Here is a 23,725-nt window from a genome sequence, read left to right on the forward strand (position 1 = left end):
TAAACATGATTAAACCAAATTCAAAAGTGTGATTAATCTGATTTTTCTTTTTAAAAATATAATTTGACAGCAGAAAAAAATATACATAACTCAGTAAAAATCTAATATAACTTCAATTTTATTACTAAACAATTATTGGTGTTTTTTGTGCCCATGTTTAATAAAGTATGAAATGATTAAAAATTGTAATATTGTCAATTAATTGATTCAGTCAAAATTTCATGATCAATTTGGCCTTTTTAAAAAAAAAATTTGACATTTATTTAATGACTTTATTGATTTATTGAATTAAATGTGTTATTTAATCGCATTTTAAATGATTTTAATGTCTGATTTATTACTTTATAGCCTTATTTGCGCTCTTTACTTTAGTTATTATTACTGGTATTATATTGGAAATAATAAACGTCAAACTGATTCAGTTTTCAAAAATTCACAAATACCTACATTTTAATGACATGATGCATACCCAACATTACTTTAATTACCAAGGTCTATTATTTTTGTTATTTTATGATCATAATACTAATATGTAATATACATAATTCCATACAAATATAATGTCATCATATGTTGCTTTATTGCTCATTTATTTATTTATTTATTATCTTTAAACATTTATTTTGGTTTCTGACTTGATAAAATGCTGTGTGGAAAATGTTATTCACCCACCGGCCGTCTCGTCTTCAGAGTCAGACAAAGATTTTGTATGCACGTCTGTCTCATTTGGTGAAGATGAAGTCTTCTTTTCATTCGGTTTATCGTCCTCTGCTTCAAAGTCCTCCTCGTAATCTAAACATGAAGATTAGAATCTTTGAATTATTTTGGATTGGATGGATGCATACGTTGAAAATTTTGCCATCTGTATACCATCTTTCTGCTTGTGCTGGGTTTGTTGTTCTTGCGGAGAGCTGCTCTCGCGTCCTGACTGGTATGTGCTTCTAACCGTCCCAATTTTGGGTGCATCCTTCAGGCTGGAGCTGCTTTCCTGTCCTCCTACCTTCTCGTTGACCTTCTTTGGTGGAGGAGTAGGCTTTTTGTCCAGCCCCATTGCTATGATGCACCTAAAAGATACAAATTAGTGTAGGATCTCTGAACAGTCTGTTGATCAAATTTGATACTCTTAACATTTAACAATGTACAAAACCCAAAACCGGTGAAGTTGGCACGTTGTGTAAATCGTAAATAAAAACAGAATACAATTATTTGCAAATCCTTTTCAACCTATATTCAATTGAATAGACAGCAAAGACAACATATTTAAAGTTCAAACTGAGAAACTTTGTTATTTTGTGAAAATATCAGCTTATTTGGAATTTGATGCCTGCAACATGTTTTAAAAAATCTGGCACAAGTGGCAAAAAAGACTGAGAAAGTTGAGGAATGCTCATCAAACACTTATTTCGAACATCCCAAAGTCTGACGAGTCCACATTTCAATTTGTTTTTGGAAACTGTGGACGTCGTGTCCTCCGGACCAAAGAGGAAAAGAACCATCCGGACTGTTATAGGCGCAAAGTTCAAAAGCCAATATCTGTGATGGTATGAGGGTGTATTAGTGTCCAAGGCATGGGTAACTTACACATCTGTGAAGACACCATTAATGCTGAAAGGTACATACAGGTTTTGGAGCAACATATGTTGCCATCCAAGCAACGTTATCATGGACGCCCCTGCTTATTTCAGCAAGACAATGCCAAGCCACGTGTTACAACAGCACGGCTTCATAGTAAGAGAGTGTGGGTACTAGACTGGCCTGCCTGTAGTCCAGACCTGTCTCCCATTTAAAATGTGTGGCGCATTATGAAGCCTAAAATACGACGGAGACTGTTGGACAACTTAAGCTGTACATCAAGCAAGAATGGGAGATAATTCCACCTGAAAAGCTTCAAAAATTGGTCTCCTCAGTTCCCAAACATTGAGTGTTGTTTAACACAGTGGTAAAAATGCCCCTGTGCCAACTTTTTTGCAATGTGTTGCTGCCATTAAATTCTAAGTTAATGATTATTTGCAACAAAAAAAAGAAGTTTCTCAGTTCGAACATTAAATATCTTGTGTTTGCAGTCTATTCAATTGAATATAAGTTGAGAAAGATTTGCAAATCATTGTATTCTGTTTTTATTTACGATTTACACAACGTGCCAACTTCACTGGAAACAGGAAAAAAATAATTTACAATTGTAATCATTATTTTTATTAATTTTTTAACTCCCTTATTATATCTCTCGACACATTACTCCTCTCCTACAGTGTCCATTGTAATCAATTATGCAAATGAGCCAATGAGGTCATCTATCCACTTCTAGCAACTTTTATGACAGCCAAGAGCTACTTTCCTTACTGAGGAGTTGGAAAGACTAGAAGATTAACCGAGATCAGAAGAGATTGAGGACAGTGAGGATGGAGATGTAAAACAGATACAAATTGAGAACACAGATGCAGAAGATGAGACAGAAGAGCAGAGAAAACAGTGGAGATGATTTTCATTTCTAATTTCTGGTTAATTAAGACTAGCATTAGGAGGCCACAGTGCAGGGAGAGCTGTTGGAGGTGAGAACATCAGTCTTAAGTATAAATCGACGTTAAAACAGGCCAAATCGGTGTTAAAAAAGGCCACATTTTAACGCATCGTGCTAACAAAGTCTCACTCTTGTAATTTTCTGAAACTTGGCAGCCTTGGTCTAACTTTATACAGTTTCTATTACACCAGAACGGTTTCAACTAATGTAAGAGAGACATTATTAAATAACAGTGTTCGGAAAACTTTTATAAATATCAGCCAACATTTTAATGTAATAATGCGGTTCGTAGTTGGTTTTTGACCCGTAGATTGTTTTAATACATGCCCTCCGCATACTCTAAAAATGTCATGAATTCATAATCAATGCAATATACACTATATTGCCAAAAGTATTTGACCACCCATCCAAATGATCATAATCAGGTGTCCTAATCACTTGGCCCGGCCACAGGTGTATAAAATCAAGCACTTAGGCATGGAGACTGTTTCTACAAACATTTGTGAAAGAATGGGCCGCTCTCAGTGATTTCCAGCGTGGAACTGTCATAGGATGCCACCTGTGCAACAAATCCAGTCGTGAAATTTCCTCGCTCCTAAATATTACAAAGTCAACTGTCGGCCTTATTATAAGAAAATGGAAGAGTTGGGGAACAACAGCAACTCAGCCATGAAGTGGTAGGCCACGTAAACTGACAGAGAGGGGTCAACGGATGCTGAAGCGCATAGTGCAAAGACTTTCTGCACAGTCAGTTGCTACAGAGCTCCAAACTTCATGTGACCTTCCAATTAGCCCACGTACAGTACGCAGAGAGCTTCATGGAATGGGTTTCCATGGCCGAGCAGCTGCATCTAAGCCATACATCACCAAGTCCAATGCAAAGCGTCGGATGCAGTGGTGTAAAGCACGTCGCCACTGGACTCTAGAGCAGTGGAGACGAGTTCTCTGGAGTGATGAATCACACTTTTCCATCTGGCAATCTGATGAAATAGTCTGGCTTTGGAGGTTGCCAGGAAAACGGTACATTTTGGACTGCATTTTGCAGAGTGTGAAATTTGGTGGAGGAGGAATTATGGTGTGGGGTTGTTTTTCAGAAATTGGGCTTGGCCCCTTAGTTCCAGTGAAAGGAACTTTGTATGCTCCAGGATACCAAAACATTTTGGACAATTCCATGCTTCCAACCTTGTGGGAACAGTTTGGAGCGGGCCCTTTCCTCTTCTAAAAAGACATGTCATCCATGTCTTTATGGACTTCCAGGTCCATAAAGACATGGATGACAGAGTCTGGTGTGGATGAACTTGACTGGCCTGCACAGAGTCCTGACCTGAACCCGATAGAACACCTTTGGGATGAATTAGAACAGAGACTGAGAGCCAGGCCTTCTCGACCAGCATCAGTGTGTGACCTCACCAATGCGGTTTTGGAAGAATGATGGAAAATTCATATCAACACACTCCGCAACCTTGTGGACAGCCTTCCCAGAAGAGTTGAAAATGTAATAGCTGCAAAAGGTGGACCGACATTGAACCCTATGGTTTAGGAATGGGATGGCACTTCAAGTTCATATGTGAGTCAAGGCAGGTGGCCAAATACTTTTGGCAATATAGTGTATTATTAAATATTACACTAATCTGCTTTGTCACCCACATTATATTACAAAATAACTGTTAGGCACAACAAAGGATAAAATAAAACTCCAAAAACGTCTTTTTTCTGCTTAATTCAACATTTCCCTTCCTCTGCAGGAGATCTAGCGTGGCTTGCCCTCACTTGTAGCAAGGTGACGCCCGCTCTACGGCGGTGAAGCCAAAGTGTCCATGCCTGCCGCCCAATCTGGGACCCTTCCTGTGCTTGAACTCGCAGCATGAGCTGAGACGCTCAACCTGCAGCCCGTTCAGGAAGAAGGTCAGGCTGAAGGGGAAACCTGGATGACGCCTTGACACGAACTGGAACATCTCTAAAAGGAAAACAACGGAAAAAGGTAGCTTTTTATTGGCATTGATATTGGCAATAGAAATTAAATACATGATAAATATAGTGTCCCTTTAGGTCAGGGATGTCAAACTCATTTTAGACCGGGGGCCACGTGGAAAAAAATCTCCCATGTGGGCCGGGTGGGTAAAATCACGGCACGATAACTTAAAAATAAAGACAACTTCAGATTGTTTTCTTTGTTTAAAGATAGAACAAGCACATTAGGAAAATGTACAATTCATAATGTTGTTGGGTTTTTTGTACACTTACATGTTGTGGTTAAAGGCCTACTGAAAGCCACTACTACCGACCACGCAGTCTGATAGTTTATATATCAATGATGAAATCTTAACATTGCAACGCATGCCAATATGGCCGGGTTAACTTATAAAGTGCAATTTTAAATTTCCCGGGAAACTTCCGGTTGAAAACGTCTATGTATGATGACGTTTGCGCGTGACGTCAATGGTTGAAGCGGAAGTATTGGTACAGCATTGTATCTCAATACAAGAAGCTCTGTTTTCATCGCAAAATTCCACAGTATTCTGGACATCTGTGTTGGTGAATCTTTTGCAATTTGTTTAATGAACAATTAAGACTGCAAAGAAGAAAGCTGTAGGTGGGATCGGTGTATTAGCGGCTGGCTGCAGCAACACAACCAGGAGGACTTTTGAGTTGGATAGCAGACGCGCTATCCGACGCTAGCCGCCGACCGCATCGATGATCGGGTGAAGTCATTCGTTGCGCCGTCGATCGCTGGAACACAGGTGAGCACGGGTGTTGATGAGCAGATAAGAGCTGGCGTAGGTGGAGAGCTAATGTTTTTAGCATAGCTCTGTCGAGGTCCCGTAGCTAAGTTAGCTTCAATGGCGTCGTTAGCAACAGCATTGCTATAGGCTTCGCCAGGCTGGACAGCATTAACCGTGTGGTTACAGGTCCAGAGTTTGGTAGTATTGTTGATCTTCTGTCTATCCTTCCAGTCAGGGGCTTATTTATTTTGTTTCTATCTGCATTTAAGCACGATGCTATCACGTTAGTTCCGTAGCTAAAGTGCTTCGCCGATGTATTGTCGTGGAGATAAAAGTCACTGTGAATGTCCATTTCGCGTTCTCGACTCTCATTTTCAAGAGTATATAGTATCCGAGGTGGTTTAAAATACAAATCCGTGATCCACAATAGAAAAAGGAGAAAGTGTGGAATCCAATGAGCCCTTGTACCTAAGTTACGGTCAGAGCGAAAAAAGATACGTCCTGCACTGCACTCTAGTCCTTCACTCTCACGTTCCTCATCCACAAATCTTTCATCCTCGCTCAAATTAATGGGGTAATCGTCGCTTTCTCGGTCCGAATCGCTCTCGCTGCTTGTGTAAACAATGGGGAAATGTGAGGAGCCCTTCAACCTGCGACGTCACGCTACTTCCGGTACAGGCAAGGCTTTTTTTATCAGCGACCAAAAGTTGCGAACTTTATTGTCGATGTCCTCTACTAAATCCTTTCAGCAAAAATATGGCAATATCGCGAAATTATCAAGTATGACACATAGAATGGATCTGCTATCCCCGTTTAAATAATAAAAATTCATTTCAGTAGGCCTTTAATAGGATTCTATCTTTATTTGTTGTTATTTATACTTTCTGAATAAATTATGTGAAAAGTTAGACTTACTTAGACTTAAACAAATTTTATTGATCCAGAAGGGAAATTGTTCCACACAGTAGCTCAGTTACAAAAGATGGAAACGGTAAGGATGGAAATAATTATACACGTATAAAGTACACTAAAAATGGACCATAGTAGCAATATATAATATATCATATATGTAATATTTACATATTATATATACAGTATATAATATATACTGATATACTATTATAATATTATATAATGCTCATCAGTCAACTCATTGGTGTTAATTTTCAATTTATCAAGATAAAAAAATAATATCAAAATCAAATTACAGGATGTTATTTATGGGGTTTATTTTTATTTTTTTTTACAAATATAGCATCAGCTACAAAGATACAAAGAATTGCTATTGCGACATCTAGTGGACACATTTAGAACAGCAGTTTCTTTCATTCAAAAATTTCCGCTCATTTTTAGACTTTGCAGACTCCTCCCGCGGGCCGGATAAAACCTGTTGGGCCGTACGTTTTACACCCCTGCTTTAGGTGGTAAACTGGGATTACTAGAAAAAAATAGATGAGAATGAATAATTTTACTGGGGTAAAAAGTATCTTTTTACAGGGAATCGTGCCTATTGAAAATAGAAAAGAATGTTGTAATATCGTGGGATAAAATCCCTAACTTTCCTAAAATATGTTCATTATTTTACGTGAACAATATGGCCATGTCATAGAGACACTCTTAATTTTGCAGGAATATACAGTGCATCCGGAAATTATTCACTGCAATTCACTTTTTCCACATTTTGTTGTGATACAGCCTTATTCCAAAATTGAATAAATTCATTTTTGTCGTCAAAATTCCACAGACAATACCCCATAATGACAATGTGAACATTTTGCGGGTATATATTTGTCATTTTACATTTTTGACGGGAATATATCCAGAATCTTTTGTAGTACTGTGAGAATTTTACAATAAAACATGTTATTTTTCAATAACAGTGTTATATTACAGCAAGAACAAGATGTGGTAATATATTGTAGTTCCGAGTAATACAAAAATATGTAATTGCCTTTAAATATTATTATTATTAAATGTATATACAATTGTATATAATTCTGTTTCTTACGTTGTGAGGAATAAAAGTCCTAAATTTGATGCAATTGTATTTAGAATTTTATGCAATTAGAAAAGTTGTTTTGAAACAAGTATAACATTACAAGATTAAAAAAAAAAAAGCAGTAATATTGTGATAGAAAAAGATGAAAATGAAATAAGATAATCGTCGTTACACAAGAATAAAGTTGTAAATATGTTAATTAGTATAGTATAAATCTATTATAGAAATACTATTGTATTTTACATAGCTATATTTTGTTTCTAACATGTAAGAAAAAAGTTTAGAAGAATAGACTTGCGAAAATACATTTGGAAAATGAATTATGTCGTAGGAAGTTTTATTGCTGTGGAGTAAAGGCAAAATGTTCGGTAAAAAAAGTTTTTATGAGAATAATATTGAAGGTAAATAAAGGCATAATGTTTGAAGAATAAAGTTGTGATACTTTGAGCAAAAAAGTCCTAATTTATTATATTTTCATGTGTTGTTGTGAGCATTTTACATAATTTTACAAGAATTTTGTTGACGTAATTTTACACAAACTTGGTTTCAATATCGCAAGAAAGAGAATCCTAATTTTACAAGAATATTTTAGCCAAAGCGTGGGAGCTGGTAATCCACCTGATGACACGACCTCCTGGCTTCTTCTTCATCGTATGGGCAGCTGTTTTCCGGCACCCGGACCTGAGGCCGAGGGTCTATGCCTTTTACCACCCCAGGCCCGGGGGGCCCTCCCGTTCATATGTCAGGACACACAGAAGTGAGCCAGGTCACCGAGCAGTCATCCAGGTCCGCCAGGCCACGCAAACCATTAGGAGCACGATAAATCGGGCAACGCAGGATCACGTGGTCGGCAGTCTGCTCCTCCGCGCCACACTCACACGTCGCGTTAGGTGCTAAGCCCCACTGGAACATGTTTGAGCGAAAGCGACCGACACCAGTTCGGAGGCGGTTAAGCCTCACCCAGGCCACTCGTGGTAGTGAGAGGCCTGGTATTGAGCCGGTGTCAGGTATGAAGTCACGGAGTCTGGAGGAGATGGTATGCTCCAGGTCCGTGCTCCATTTGTGATTCGCCCAGTGAGCCGCCCTGATGTTGTTGTCACTGCATTGCTGCAGGAGCTTCAGGGCGGCTGGTACCAGTGGGTCTCTGGAGAGGAGGCGGGGCGTTGGCTCTAAGGAGAGTGTGAGCCTTTCATGGAGCAGGTGGTTCTCATCCATGTTTGCCCGGCCCGCCAGAGTTGCTACAGCACCTTGGCGACGAAGCTCAGCGGGTTGGATGCCTGCTAAGATGGGCAGTAGCTCCACAGGGGTGGGGCGCAGGCATCCAGTGATAACACGCAAGGCTTCGTTGATCGGGACATCAAGTTGTTTAGAGTGAGCACTGCGCGCCCAGACAGGTGCGCAGTACTCAGCAGTTGAGTAGACCAGGGCAAGTGCTGCTGTTCGCAGAGTTCTTGCCCCGGCACCCCAACCGGACCCGACCAACCGTCTCAGCAGTGAGACGCGGGTGTTGAGTTTCTTGCGTGTTGCCAAGAGGTGTTTACGGAAAGTGAGCGACCTGTCCAGGGTGACCCCAAGGTATTTAGGGTCAGGACGAGGGTCTTCAGGTGTAGGACGAGGCCGGCATAGGGTAAGGGAAGCCCCATCCGGCTTCCGCACCTCGAACCTGATCTCACGATCCGCTTCCCAATTGTATAGGTGGAAAGCTTGTGTCACCGTCTTGGATTCGCTGAGCTTCAATCTCCAGTTATGGAGGTAAGCCACTAAAGTCTCCATGTCCTGGCTTAGAGTTCCCTCCAAGGCCTGCCAGTCCCTGTCGGAGTGCAGCAGCGCGAGATCGTCTGCGTATGCGAACCTCCGTGAGACTGTGGCAGGCAGGTCGTATGTATAGATGTTATACAGGAGGGGAGCCAGGACAGATCCCTGGGGGACGCCATTTTTCAGGCGCCGCAACCTGCTTTTATCTCCGTTACTGGTGGTGAGAGTAAAGCTGCGGTTCCAGACAAGCTCCATGATCATTTTGACCATGTGCCTGTCTGGAAGCAGGCGGAGAAGTTTGCAGGTGAGGCCGCGGTGCCAGACTGTGTCATAGGCAGCAGTCAGGTCTATGAAGACGGCACCGGCCTTCTTTTTCGCCTCAAAGCAGTCCTCGATGTCCTGGGTAAGGGGGGCGACCTGATCCACCGTGGACTTCCCACGTCGAAAACCCGCCTGCTCCCGGGGGAGGTGGGGGTCTATGATGGGCTCGACACGGGCGTGAATCAGGCGCTCGAGGACTTTAAAGGGGACGCAGAGCAACGAGATTGGTCTGTAGCTCGTTACGTCATCCTTTGGCTTGTTCGGCTTGGGGATAGCGACAACAGTGGCCCTTCTCCAAATCCTGGGGATCCGGAGTTGGCGCAGGCAAGAAGACAGGAAAACTCTCAGCCAGGACTTCATTGCAGGGGCAGCGTGGAGCACGAGTTCTGGGCAGATGTTGTCAGGCCCAGCAAACCTCCTGGCTTACGGCTGCAGTTACTATGTAATGATGAAGAGGTGAAGCATCACAAGATAGAATAGCATTAGTATATATATATATATATTTTTTTTTGTAATTTTAAGTAAATAAACTTGCAGAAATAAATTATGTTGTCATAATGTTAGAAGGAAAGGGACAAGCGGTAGAAAATGGATGGATGGATAAAGTTGTAATATTTCCAGCTAAACGTTCCTAACTTTGCAATGGCGGTTATGTTTTGTGTTATGAGAATTAGGACAGCATTTTAGAAGAAAAACGTTTTTTCAAATTACAATCATAAAACCTCACAATAATTTTGTTGTGGTATTGCTGGCGAATAAAAGTATACTATTACAGTAGTATAGCTCTGAATTTACATGATTTCCTTTGTAATTGTACAAAAATAATGATATTGATGATATTATTATTACAATATTGTGACAAAGATCTAGCATTTTACAAAGATAAATATTGCACGGAAAAAAACCGCCCTAATTTTTACGGAAATATCCTTACAGTCAAATACACGACAGCTCAATGTACTGTATGTATCACATCTTCCTCGCTGACCTCCCTCACGGAGCTTGCCCTTGTACACGCAGAGGTTCTCTCCTCCACAGTGCTGCTGGAACACTTTGATCTCATCCCGCAGGTCGTCCAGGTCATGGGAAAGATGCACGGATTTCCCAAAATACACCATGGTGACGCACACTTTGCTCTGATGCACTGTCGTCCTTAGGAGAGGCTGCTCCTACATGTGAGACCAAATCAAAAACCTAATTTGTAAATTGTAATTGCTGCCGGTAATTGGACGTCTGATTGTGCTAATTTCCTTGGGTAAAGAGCTCACTGACGTCGGCTCCGCTAGAGGCGGTGACGGGCCGCAGGCGTCGTCGCCTGAGTGTGCTTCTGGGAGCACCGTCAGGCCCCCTTTCTTTCCTCTTAGTGGCCGGAGGGAGGGGCATAACAAAGTTGTTGACGACCGGGAGGCAGTAAGGTGAGACACCGTGGGGGGGATCTAAGGTGGTCGTGTGCCTCCTGGGCGCCCTCTCCATCTTGCAAGGGAGGATAAGTATATTTATCTCCATTGTGTGCATCAAAATAGACATGAGTGTTGGTGCAGGCCTTACAGTGCAGTTGAATGGGGGGTGGTGGTCCTTGAACGCCTCATGGAGTCTGTGAGTGGAGGCTGAGTTGTTGTTGTTGTTGTGGATAGGCTTCAAACGCACAGGCTTCTGCATCTTTCCCGGAGCTGTGTTGGGACGAGACGAACCAGGCTGCACACACAAAAAAAATCAGTCAGAAACATATTTTGAAGTATTGACAAAGACCAAAAAAAAACTGCTTAAAAATAAAAATGTTTGCTTATGAGATTTGTTTATGCAGTATTATTACGTTGGCAATGGATATTAAAATTGTCAACAGCAGACAATTAGTTATTAATAGGGAAGTAACGGTATCAAAACCTCCAGGTATGATATATTCACTTTTTTCAGGCCACAGTACAATGTTATTGTGGTATTTGTCCCCCCCAAAAAAAAGATTAAAATGTTTTTATTGTGTGTAAAATGAAGTTGCGGAAATGTTTAGGATAACACACTGTAATTGAAGCCAAAGATAATGCTAAAATATTCTAATCATATGTATTACTACAAACTAGTGTTGTCCCGATACCAAAATGTATTTCGATAATTTTTTCGGTACTTTTCGGTACTTTTCGATACTTTTCTAAATAAAGGGGACTACAAAAAATTGCATTATTGGCTTTATTTTAACAAAAAATCTTAGGGTACATTAAACATATGTTTCTTATTGCAAGTTTGTCCTTAACTAAAATAGTGTACATACAAGACAACTTGTCTTTTATTAGTAAGTAAACAAACAAAGGCTCCTAACCTAGCCGCTGACATATGCAGTAACATATTGTGTCATTTATCATTCTATTATTTTGTCAACATTATTAAGGACAAGGGGTAGAAAATGAATTCTTAATCTACTTGTTCATTTACTGTTAATATCTGCTTACTTTCTCTTTTAACATGTTCTATCTACACTCCTGTTAAAATGTAATAATCAACTATTCTTATGTTGTTTGATACTTTTCATTAGTTTTGGATGATACCACAAATTTGGGTATCAATCTGATACCAAGTATTTACAGGATCATACATTGGTCATATTCAAAGTCCTCATGTGTCCAGGGACATATTTCCTGAGTTTATAAACATAATATACATTTTTTTTAAACGAAAGAAGATGTTGTGATGCCAAAAAATATTGATGTAATCATAGTGGTATCGACTAGATACGCTCCTGTACTTGGTATCATTACAGTGGATGTCAGGTGTAAATCCACCAATGGCGTTTGTTTACATTTTGACGCCGGTGAGCTGCGGTGTGTAGTGAAGCATGTTTAGCTATTCCTCGTCCTGCAGGGATGATACTTGTAAGAAACGTACTTTATTTGTCGCCATGGAGGCGAGGATTAGTGATTTAGAAGTAGCTAAAACACTGCTGACAAAGGCTGGACTTTAGCCGCTAGCTAGCTAGTTAGTCATGTCTTAAAGCACCTCTTCCTGAGGGCGTTTCAGTGTTATAACTTCACCTTTATCTTTAGTTTTTAAGCCAAAATGCGTCCGTTCTCCCTTTTCTGTCTACACACTGTGTCTTTTTGTAAGTACTCAGTGATTGTGCGCTGCCGAACATGCTCGTCTGCTCGTAAACCAGCAATGACACGACGTGACGGGGGCGCGGGGGAGTGGTGGACTGGTACTTTTCAGAGGCGGTATAGTACCGAATATGATTAATTAGTATCGCGGTACTATACTAATACCTAATACCGGTACACCGTACAACCCTAGTTCAAGACTTACGGTCATTTGAAAACATCACTGCACGTGATAATGGCAGCTACAGTTTAGATCTTGAGATCTAAAAAAAATATTTGGGAATGTCCAGGCCTTAATTTGCCCAGGTCTGCTGTAGAACAATGTGAGTGTGTCCTTACTTATCTTTTCTTGGTGGTTATTCCGATAGTTCATAAAATAAAATAAAAGTAGACCCACATTTTCCCAGAAACTTCCCATTAATTGAATTCGACTCACAGACTCTGAGGATCCACAGTGACCCGCCACAGGTCCTGAGTGCTGTTTCCGGACAGCCCTTGCACCCGTGGGTGGGTGTGGCGACATAATCCGTGTGTCTTCTTCAAATCGTTTAGAACGCTCCACCTTGGAAACACAAACCTTGAACACAATGTCATCTATACACAAATGAGAAGCCCTAAGATGATTATTCATCGTGGAGCCACAACAACAACAGCAGTATTGACATGCAAATGGCGCACCTTCATCTTGTGCACTCGCTCCCTTCTGGCAAACTCCTCCAGTTTTCTTTTAATCTCTATTTGATGAAGACGCTGCACGGGAAGGTGGTTGAATTAGCATCCCTCATTAAGCCACGTGAGCTTGACTGCCTTTTATTAATACTTGTTTGTGTGTGTCTTGTACAGCGTGTTCTAAACCCGGTCCCTACCTCCATCTCCAGCACCTTAAGGAAAATGGCCTGGGCCAAACACTCTCTGACATGTCTCTTGTGGGCTCTCTGGACCAGTTTGTGTCTGTACTCTTTGTCGGGAACAATACGCCCACTCCTCGTGATCTGCAGGCGATAACACAGGGCATTTAATGTTATTTCGCACTGGTAAACACAGTGGCAATGCTCATGGCGCACCAGTCCTGCCCTCTGCAAGTGTTTCCTAATGCGAGTACTGCTGAAGTAGCCGGTGAGGTGTTTGTCTGTGAGGCTGTTGTAGGCTGAAATAAGCCTGCAGGAAGAACAAAAAACAAAAACAACCCCACAATGAATCATGGTCATGGTTTTATTTGTACAGTATGAGTCATGGTCATGGTTTTATTTGTAAAGTATACTAACGTCACATGATTACAGTTGCATAATTCAACATGTCCGGAACGGACAATAGAAAACTCGTTAAAGGTTGTTCACTTCCTGTGTTTAAATGTCACCATTTTACCAGGAAGATAAAGGAATAGAGAGTGTGCAACAATTGATAGCTTTAGCCAATAACCTTGCAAAGTGGGCCGCGTGTATGGAGGTTAATGTGTGTCTTTATTATGGAAGCTTTTTTTTTTTTTGACACTGAATTTTGTACATCAAATTATGCTGACCATGTTATTAAATAACATTTTCTGAGCAATATGTATGTTTAAAATATCAGTTTGGTGAAATACTGTGTTTTTTCAAATTTAGTGTGTAAAAATTTTGAGTATAAAAATGTTAGTGTGAAAAAAATTCAGTGCAGAAATACAAAATCCAAAACCAGTGAAGTTGGCACGTTGTGTAAATCGTAAATAAAAACAGAATACAATGATTTGCAAATCCTTTTTAATTTATATTCAATTGAATAGACTGCAAAGACAAGATATTTAATGTTCGAACTAAGAAACTTGTAATTTTTTTTCGTGCAAATAATCATTAACTTAGAATTTAATGGCAGCAACACATTGCGACAAACTGTAGTTACTGACAGTGGTTTTCTGAAGTGTTCCTGAGCCCCTGTGGTGATATCCTTTACACACTGACCGCCTGAGGGATCGAAGGTCCGTAATATCATTGCTTACATGCAGGGATTTCTCCAGATTCTCTGAACCTTTTGATGATATTACGGATCGTAGATGGTGAAATCCCAAAATTTCTTGCAATAGCTCGTTGAGAAATTTTGTTCTTAAACTGTTCGACAATTTCTCGCGTATTTGTTCACAAAGTGGTGACCCTCGCCCCATCCTTATTCGTGAATGACTGAGCATTTCATGGAAGCTGCTTTTATAGCCAATCATGGCACCCACCTGTTCCCAATTAGCCTGTTCACCTGTGGGATGTTCCAAATAAGTGTTTGATGGGCATTCCTTAACTTTCTCAGTTTTTTTGCCACTTGTGCCAGCTTTTTTGAAACATGTTGCAGGCATCAAATTCCAAATGAGCTAATATTTGCAAAAAATAACCTTTCCAGTTTGAACGTTAAGTATCTTGTCTTTGCAGTCTATTCAATTGAATATAAATTGAAAAGGATTAGCAAATCATTGTATTCTGTTTGTGTTTACGATTTACACAACCTGCCAACTTCACTGGTTTTGGGTTTTGTATTTGTTGCTTCAAAACTCGTAACCCACTTCCGGTAAATTAAGACAGAAGCATTCGATCCTGTCTCAAAACCAGCCAACGGGGTGTCACGCTTGCAGGTGAATTTTTCTGCACAAATTTTTATCACATTGATTTTTCAAACACTATTTTTTTCACTGCAAAAAAGAACTGACAAAATTTATTTTAAGATTTTAAGAAAAAAAAAAACCCAACCAAATTTTTTTTAAATTATCTGTCCATGCAACTTGTTAATTTTACTTGATAAATTATCTTAAATTAGGATTTGTCTATCTATAAATAAGTATTTTATTCTGAAAACATGCATTATTCAATTTGCAATTCTTAAATTAAGCATCCTCGGGATGTTACAGAATCTTTAAACAGGTTTTCTCTGTGAGGAAAACCAAAATATCTTATTTGAATAGTTATTTTCTTAACATTTTTATACTACAATAGACAAAATTGAATTATTCATGCTAAAATTTTAATTATTATGTAAAGTCCATCCATCCATCCATCCATTTTCTACCGCTTATTCCCTTCGGGGTCGCGGGGGGCCCTGGAGCCTATCTCAGCTGCAATCGGGCGGAAGGCGGGGTACACCCTGGACAAGTCGCCACCTCATCGCAGGGCCAACACAGACAGACAGACAACATTCACATTCACACACTAGGGCCAATTTAGTGTTGCCAATCAACCTATCCCCAGGTGCATGTCTTTGGAGGTGGGAGGAAGCCGGAGTACCCGGAGGGAACCCACGCAGTCACGGGGAGAACATGCAAACTCCACACAGAAAGATCCCGAGGCCGGGATTGAACTCACGACTATTATTTTTAGTCATTATGTAAAGTCAATGACTAAAAATAAGTAAATAGCTCTTAAAACTATGGATTTAAAAAAAAATAAATATTGGCAAGTTGCAAATCATTTGCAGTGTACTTTATTTATTTTTTTTACACAGAATTTTTAAATTTTGCTCACAATTTTTTTATTCAATGAAATTGTCAATATAATTTGGTGTAAAAAATTCAGTTCACAAAATTGAAATGCAAAAAGTTTGGTTAACATAAATTCAGTGTCCGCAAAAAAACATTCATAATAAAGACTCCATACATGTGCCCACCGATGGGGGCGCGGTGCAATAACGGGGGGCGGAGGGGCAGGCGTCATGAGCTGTTTGGAGGGAACGACAACGGAAAAAATATAAAAACAAATGAAGTCGTCTCCAGCGTTTCCAAAAAATCCTCCGGCTGACGACGACGCAGTTCGTTAAGGCTGACTGTTATAATGTAAAATAACTTACACTAACTCTATTTCCCTTCTGAATTAATCACTCACGATGGAAAGTTAACAAGCTAAATAAAGTTGTGATTGCTCACAGTTGAAGTCAAACCACACATTCAACTCAGTGGAAAATAAGCAGGGGTGTCCAAAGTTTAGTGCAGGGACCTTAAACATAGATTTTTCCATATTGTTACCATTTTTCATTCTAAAAATATACATATCTGACTGCAAACCATGTTATTGTCGAGATTATTGTCACAAAGTATTTTTTGTATACACATGCAATGTATATTTACATACTGTACATTATTATACATGAGTATAATTATAATATTACCATTTCAATTAATTATTTTTTTATTTGATTTTTGGGCAGGGTGCCCACAACCATTTTTATGTTCCAAAGAGGGGCGCTGCAGAAAAACTTTGGAACCCACTGGCTTATGCATTGAATAAAGAAAGGAAGAATACAAACAAGTTTAAAAGAATAAAAAATAGTGCATTAAAAAAACAACTAAAATAAATTTAAATGAATGAGATTAGAAATATTTAATATGCAAATAAATACAAGTAATGTTTGTAATGTTTGATTAAATTCACAATGTAGATTAAGGTAAAATAAATGCATGATTTAGATTAGGCAAAAACAGACAAACAATCAGGAAAATTAAGTTGTTAAATTAGGAGAAATTTCTAGTCATGGACAGCCTTTGTTATTTCCTGAAACCTTTTGCAGCTGCAGGATGTGTTACAGGTGTCTGATTACATACAGGCATTTGAAGGGGACAGCACACTTGACCCTGTCTGCATGTCTTTTGTGCATTTGGATTGTCTCCCTCTGAACGCTCTTCACCGCCGGATGCTCTCTTGGGACCTCGGTTGTTCAAGCATGGCGCTACAGCAATTCCTACGCTTTGTTAGGTTGGAACAGGTTAGACTCTGAGAATGCCACAAATGGGAGATTGAGGGCACGCTGCAGCAGAGAGGCAACTGTCTCATGATAAGCCAATTTTAGCATATTTGTTTATTTTGCTCATTTTGAGCCACAGATTCTCAAATGTTAAAGTGATGACGAATAAGCTCGACCAATGAGAGGCCTGTGTTAATGTTACCACATGGTCTGTGTTCCAGGTACCAGATATAGTACCTGGTGCCTGCTTTTACTGATGAAAACATGTCAATAGTGAATGGTAGCACCTGGGTAACACTGAAAATACACACAAAACTCACCTGTCATTGCAACATTTGAGCATCGTCACTAGTTTTGACTCTTTTAAGCCATGACAAAAAAAAGTCCCATGTTACCATAAATCAGGGGTGTCAAACGTACGGCCCGAGGGCCGGATCAGGCCCTCGAACAGGTTCTATCTGGCCCGCGGAATGAGTTTGCTAAGTATAAAAATTAACCTGAAGTTTTTGAATGAAAGAAACGGCTGTTCTAAATGTGTCCACTGGATGTCACAATAGCAATTCTTTGTATCTTTGTTGATTACACTACATATGTACAAAATAAACCACATGATGTTAGTACATCAGTCGAGGAAAATGAGCAAACTACATAAATAATATACTGTAATTGGATTTTGATATAATTTTTTCATCTTGATAGATTAAAAATGAACACCAATGAGTTGACTGATGAACATTATCACATAATTTATTCAGAAATATAAATAACGACAAATAAAGTATATAAACTATTAACTGCAACAGGTAATTTGTAAAAAAAAACAACAACATTATGATTTGTACAATTTCAGAATGTGCTTGTTCTATTTTTAAACAATCTGAAGTTGTCTTTATTTTTAAGTTATCGTGCCGTGATTCTACCAGTCCGGCCCACTTGGGAGTAGATTTTGCTCCATGTGGCCCCCGATCTAAAATGAGTTTGACACCCCTGCCATAAATGCTCCAATATGGGGACATTCAAAGCCAAACAAGACAAAAAGTGCCAAAGTTCTTTTTGAGGGTATTGTTTGGTGACAGGCCTCCTCAGATCTCGACAAGTCCGCTGGAACACGTGTACGTTTCGATCAGAGGGAGAATAAAACTTGTCAGACATTTACAGTATTTATTTATTTCAGTATTCAATCAGTTACATGTATTTGCATCTACAAAAAGACATACTCACGGAGAATTTCTGCACTGCAAAAACTGAAATCTAAGTAAGATTAAATATCTCAAATAGGGTGATATTTGCTTATTTTCTGTCTGATAAGATAATTCTTCTCACTAAGCAGATTTAATGTTAGTGTTTTACTTGTTTCAAGGGTTTTGGTCTTAAATGATCTCAGTAGGATATTACAGCTTGTTGCTGAGATTTTATGACCTATATTGAGTAAAACATGCTTGAAACTAGAATGTCAACTGTTGCAAAGCTGTGTCATCGACACTCACAAGTATAAAACTACTTTTTTAAAGTTATAATTTCTTATTTCAAGCACGGAAAAAAAAATCATGACTTTGACACAATTGTGTCTCATATTAAAACAGATGACAGCGAAATGGACTTTGCTGTTTTATTTTCAATGAAACAATAGAAAATACGTACTCATATAGTAGTACAGTTGTTATTAGTGAGAATATACTTATTTTAAGGTATTTTTGGGTTCATTGAGGTTAGCTAATTTTACTTGTTTTGGAAAGTCTTGACAAGCCAAATTTTCTTGTTCTATTGGCAGATAATTTTGCTTAGTTCAAAGAACATACCCTCTAATTTTTGTATTTATTTTTTTTCTTGTTTTTGAACACTGACTTTTTGCAGTGTGGCCTATTGTCCAGACATACCACTAACGCACGTTGGATCATGCCGGGCAAGAAGGACCTTCCCTCAAAACCTATGCTTCTTACAGATGCACTTACGTAAGGGTGTGCGCATGGAACTTAACGTAATAAGCTTTGCCTTTGAATCATACCTAACATATGACGCTTTAGTTTAGAGAGAACGTCACGTAAAAAAGTGCTAAGCTTTTGTCTTTTAATTAAACCTCATATGATGAATCTATACACTTTCCCCCTGCCCTTTCCCTTTAACCTTTTTTCAGAAGACAGGATGTTTTAAATCTGTATTGAAGGTTGTTCAAAATTCCCTGCATCTGGTAAGTCAGGGGTTCTTATCCTTTTTAACCACAGGGCCCAACTTTTCCACTACAGAGGGCCCCGGGCCCACCTAAATATTGACACTTATTTAGTAATTTTATGCTTAATTGTAATCCAATTCTATAATTATATCTAATCTACTTACAGTTTAACAAGATAAACCTTGTCAAATGATATGAAACCACGCGTTAATCACAAAGATTATTAACAAGGCTTAGGTGAGGCTGATTACAAATAAACTACATAAGAAGTAGGGTTGTCCCGATACCAATAATTTAGTACCGATACCAAAATGTATATCAATACTTTTCTATACTTTTCCAAATAAAGGGAACTGCGAAAAATGTCAATATTGGCTTTATTTTAACAGAAAATTTTACACTACATTAAACACTCACAGTCAAAGAACATTTTTACAAGGTTAAAATATAAATTAAAAGGCATTGAAATGGCATCGACCCTGAAGGGAAGGTCTTCCCTGTGCTCTTCGACTACAGTCTGCACCGGAGCCGAACAGCAGGACATGTGTAACAACTACAAGCTAATTGTTAAAATGTTTACCTAAGTTTGAAGCAAAGGTGCTAATACTAATCGCCACATTTGTGTGTGTGTGCTCCTTTAAGAATTGCAGTATGTGGGGTGAGTGACGTGAGTAAGTGAGTGGGCAAGTTAGGAGAGTTAGCGCTAGCATGTGCAGGAGTGTCAATCGCATGGTGGATGTCCGGTTGTGCCATGTGGAAATGATAAATAAAGCGACCAAGTTGTAACTAATCGACGGCCTTGTCATTCCGACCAACAACCCTAATAAGAAGGAATATGAAAAACAAATGTACAGACAATTACGCAGTGCTAAAATAAATAAATTCTAACTAAATTATAATATATTTTTCTTAACTAAACTGTCAATAAAAATTTTAAGTGCAAATAAAAATACAGCTTCACCACTTTAGTCATAATTGTTGCACTAAAGAAACTTCTCAATGACTTTAGCTCCAAACTTCTTCTGTTTGTTTGATATTGTCATTACTGCCACAAGTGGTGGAAAAGTGCATTACAACTGAGTACCGCTGCGGCCCATACAGACCATGGCTGAGAAACAGAAATCTTTTGCTGGTCCCCTGGGGGGCTCTTGCCGCCCAACAATGGGTACCGGCCCTATTGTTAAGTCATTTGTTCTGTGTCAAAGGTTCATACATTGTCTTATGTACTAATCTCTTTTATGCAGGAATATTCATTAAGCAGTCTCAAAAAGTATTCTAAATCGTATCAGTGTGAAAACATTTTGGATGACCTTTTTTGTTCAAATTTCTCAATAAACTTAAATATCAAACATGTAATGTATATTTTTGTATATATTTTAAATTAGTTAAATACCTTATGTAAATGCACTAACTGAAAACTGACATTGTTTGATCAAAAGTCATTGAGAGGATTAAAATACATTTAAAAAAAACTATGCATGTTTTCCATTTTGGTTTAGCGCTCAGGATAAAATTTGAGCACAAAAAGTAATAAAAATATAAATCAAAATGTGTTATGCCCTTAGAAATATTAAGGTCTTGTTGAATAACTGCGAGTGTATTGTACACCTGTGTAAGAATTGGACATTGACATTTTAAAATGTAACACAAAAATGACCAAAATGCAGCAAAAATGTACTGAAAGGACAAAATGGCTCTATTCCAACACTGTAAAAAAAATAAAGTTGAGAAAACGCACATTTTCAAGGCAACATGATGCAACAAGATTTTTGCGTTTTCTCAACTTTTGACTACTATTGTTGACTTAACTAAGATTCACAAGTTGAGATAAGAGTTATGTGACATATGACATATGACATACACTACCGTTCAAAAGTTTGGGGTCACATTGAAATGTCCTTATTTTTGAAGGAAAAGCACTGTACTTTTCAATGAAGATAACTTTAAACTAGTCTTAACTTTAAAGAAATACACTCTATACATTGCTAATGTGGTAAATGACTATTCTAGCTGCAAATGTCTGGTTTTTGGTGCAATATCTACATAGGTGTAAAGAGGCCCATTTCCAGAAACTATCACGCCAGTGTTCTAATGGTACAATGTGTTTGCTCATTGGCTCAGAAGGCTAATTGATGATTAGAAAACCCTTGTGCAATCATGTTCACACATCTGAAAACAGTTTAGCTCATTACAGAAGCTACAAAACTGACCTTCCTTTGAGCAGATTGAGTTTCTGGAGCATCACATTTGTGGGGTCAATTAAACGCTCAAAATGGCCAGAAAAAGAGAACTTTCATATGAAACTCGACAGTCTATTCTTGTTCTTAAAAATGAAGGCTATTCCACAAAATTGTTTGGGTGACCCCAAACTTTTGAATGGTAGTGTATGTGACTTATGACATAACTGTCTAAGAGTTATGTGACATATGATATAACTCTTATCTCAACTTGTAAATCTTAGTTAAGTCAACAATAGTAGTCAAAAGTTGAGAAAACGCAAACATCTTGTTGCATCATGTTGCCTTGAAAATTTGCGTTTTCTCAACTTTTTTTTTTTTTACAGTGAATAAATAATGTCGTTTGATATTGTCTCTAATAAGCGCTGTGGCTGTAGACAACCCCATCATGTTTTTTTTTTAAATAATTCCACAAGATGCCAGTAGCTGCATTTAAAGCAAGTAATAAGTGATTATCTACCTCTGCATGCACTTTGAAATGCACTGCTCAGCTGTTGGTGTGTAACTAATGTGTCTTGCTCCTTCCATACTTTTGCTTGCGTTTAACTCATCAGTTTCAACAGTGCTATTAATTCTGACCATGCAGTTTCCTCCTTACCGCCATTACAACATTGGTTCTATTGCTGCTGCCTTGCGCTTGTTAATGAACAACCATGTGGTCAAAATCAACTCAGTTTAAAAAATGTATTTGTTGTACCGTATATAATGGAACTACAAACAGGACTGTGCACTTATTTGTCACATCGCACACAAATCATTTAAATGTCAATCTCAAATATGATACTGTTACTCAGTTTTTGTTTCACAAACAGCGACATTGTCAACAATGTGGAGTCATGTGTACACACAAATACAATTTAATACCGTAAACGTAAACACCCTGGTCCCAGTTCAGCCCCTAAACATGTCAAATCCAGCAGCACATACCCCGGGTTGAAGTGACTCATGGCTCTATCTCAAATGTTTCCGCCTCGCAGGCACACAGGCTGGAAGAGGACGAGGCCGACTAGAAGGCAGTCGACGCGGCGGCAGAGTTGTTGTTGTTGTTGGAGCGAAGAAGTCTCATGCGATCTAGGACGGTGCAGCTTCTACTTCTCCTGGAGTAAAACTGATGACACCAAGCGGTTGCCATGGGATATCACGTGACTATGCTGCCAAGCAAGCAAGCAGGCAGGCAGGTTTCCACTTACACACACACACGCACACACCCACACACACACACATGCACACACGCTCGCACAGTCCAACTAATATCAAACTAGACACACAATTTTCTCTGCTCTATTGACAGACTTTGAATTTTCATGTATGTGTACAAACTATTTGTAACTCATCTACATTTGTGGGCAAGGATAGGATAGGATAGATTTTATTCATCCCACAAAGGGGAAATGATGTGGTTACAGTTTAATAGAAATGTATTTTCAGGATTTGAAAATATTTTTTTTCCAATTTTGTAATCATTATAACTATACTTGTGGTGTACTGGAGAGGAGGCGACGCCGGATAGTCGAAACTCTGATTCAGGAGGAACAGTGTGGTTTTCGTCCTGGTCATAGAACTGTGGACCAGCTCCATACTCTCGGCAGGGTCCTTGAGGGTTTATTGGAGTTTGCCCAACCAGTCTACATGTGCTTTGTGGACTTGGAGAAGGCATTCGACCGTGTCCCTCGGGAAGTCCTGTGGGGAGTGCTCAGAGCGTATGGGGCAGGGGTCACCAACGCGGTGCCCGCGGGCACCAGGTAGCCCGTAAGGACCAGATGAGTAGCCCACTGGCCTGTTCTAAAAATAGCTCAAATAGCAGCACTTACCAGTGAGCTGCCTCTATTTTTTAAATTTGATTTATTTACTAGAAAGCTGGTCTCGCTTTGCTCGACATTTTTAATTCTAAGAGAGACAAAACTCAAATGGAATTTGAAAATCCAAGAAAATATATATATATATATATATTTTAAAGACTTGGTCTTTACTAACTGACAAAGAAACAGATAACAGATTTGGTGTCCAGTTCAAAGTGTGACATGATATTTTTAAAAATTTGAGAGTTGACTTTTGTATTTTACATTAGTTATTATTTGTACAAACATGGTGCAAAGTAATTCATGATTTGTTAAAAAATGTTAGTGGCTAGCTAGTTAAAATGGGATATTGTGATTTCACAAGACTGTCTTAGAAGTGATCATTTGAAAATGTTCAATTTGAAAAATGTGCACTTAGAGAAAATATAAAA

The 23,725-nt window shown here is 38.9% G+C and overlaps 2 protein-coding genes across 4 annotated transcripts in view; one reads left to right on the forward strand and one right to left on the reverse strand.

Annotated features, from left to right (window-relative positions):
• The window catches only part of erich3 (glutamate-rich 3), a 30,414-nt gene extending 7,827 nt beyond the window's left edge, over positions 1–22,587 (reverse strand). Inside the window, exons 1-11 of the mRNA XM_062038427.1 lie at positions 22,423–22,587; positions 13,467–13,560; positions 13,269–13,394; positions 13,081–13,152; positions 12,839–12,964; positions 10,865–11,011; positions 10,589–10,789; positions 10,305–10,485; positions 4,289–4,475; positions 871–1,064; positions 673–792 (exon numbers count right to left, since the gene is read on the reverse strand). Of these exons, the coding sequence (XP_061894411.1) occupies positions 673–792; positions 871–1,064; positions 4,289–4,475; positions 10,305–10,485; positions 10,589–10,789; positions 10,865–11,011; positions 12,839–12,964; positions 13,081–13,152; positions 13,269–13,394; positions 13,467–13,560; positions 22,423–22,442 (1,468 nt within the window). The 5' untranslated portion in view covers positions 22,443–22,587. The remainder of the gene's footprint in view (positions 1–672; positions 793–870; positions 1,065–4,288; positions 4,476–10,304; positions 10,486–10,588; positions 10,790–10,864; positions 11,012–12,838; positions 12,965–13,080; positions 13,153–13,268; positions 13,395–13,466; positions 13,561–22,422) is intronic.
• The window catches only part of LOC133644348 (LIM/homeobox protein Lhx8), a 61,747-nt gene continuing 42,351 nt past the window's right edge, over positions 4,330–23,725 (forward strand). For 2 of the 3 annotated variants that reach the window (XM_062038752.1, XM_062038750.1), the window contains exons 1-2: positions 4,330–4,499; positions 22,473–22,669. The gene's annotated coding sequence lies outside the window, so the exon portion shown is untranslated. Of the gene's footprint in view, positions 4,500–19,205; positions 19,277–22,472; positions 22,670–23,725 lie in introns of those variants that run through there. The other variant, XM_062038751.1, reaches the window with a different exon arrangement.

Source organism: Entelurus aequoreus, linkage group LG27, assembly GCF_033978785.1.
Source record: "Entelurus aequoreus isolate RoL-2023_Sb linkage group LG27, RoL_Eaeq_v1.1, whole genome shotgun sequence".
In the NCBI taxonomy this organism is placed as follows: domain Eukaryota; kingdom Metazoa; phylum Chordata; class Actinopteri; order Syngnathiformes; family Syngnathidae; genus Entelurus; species Entelurus aequoreus.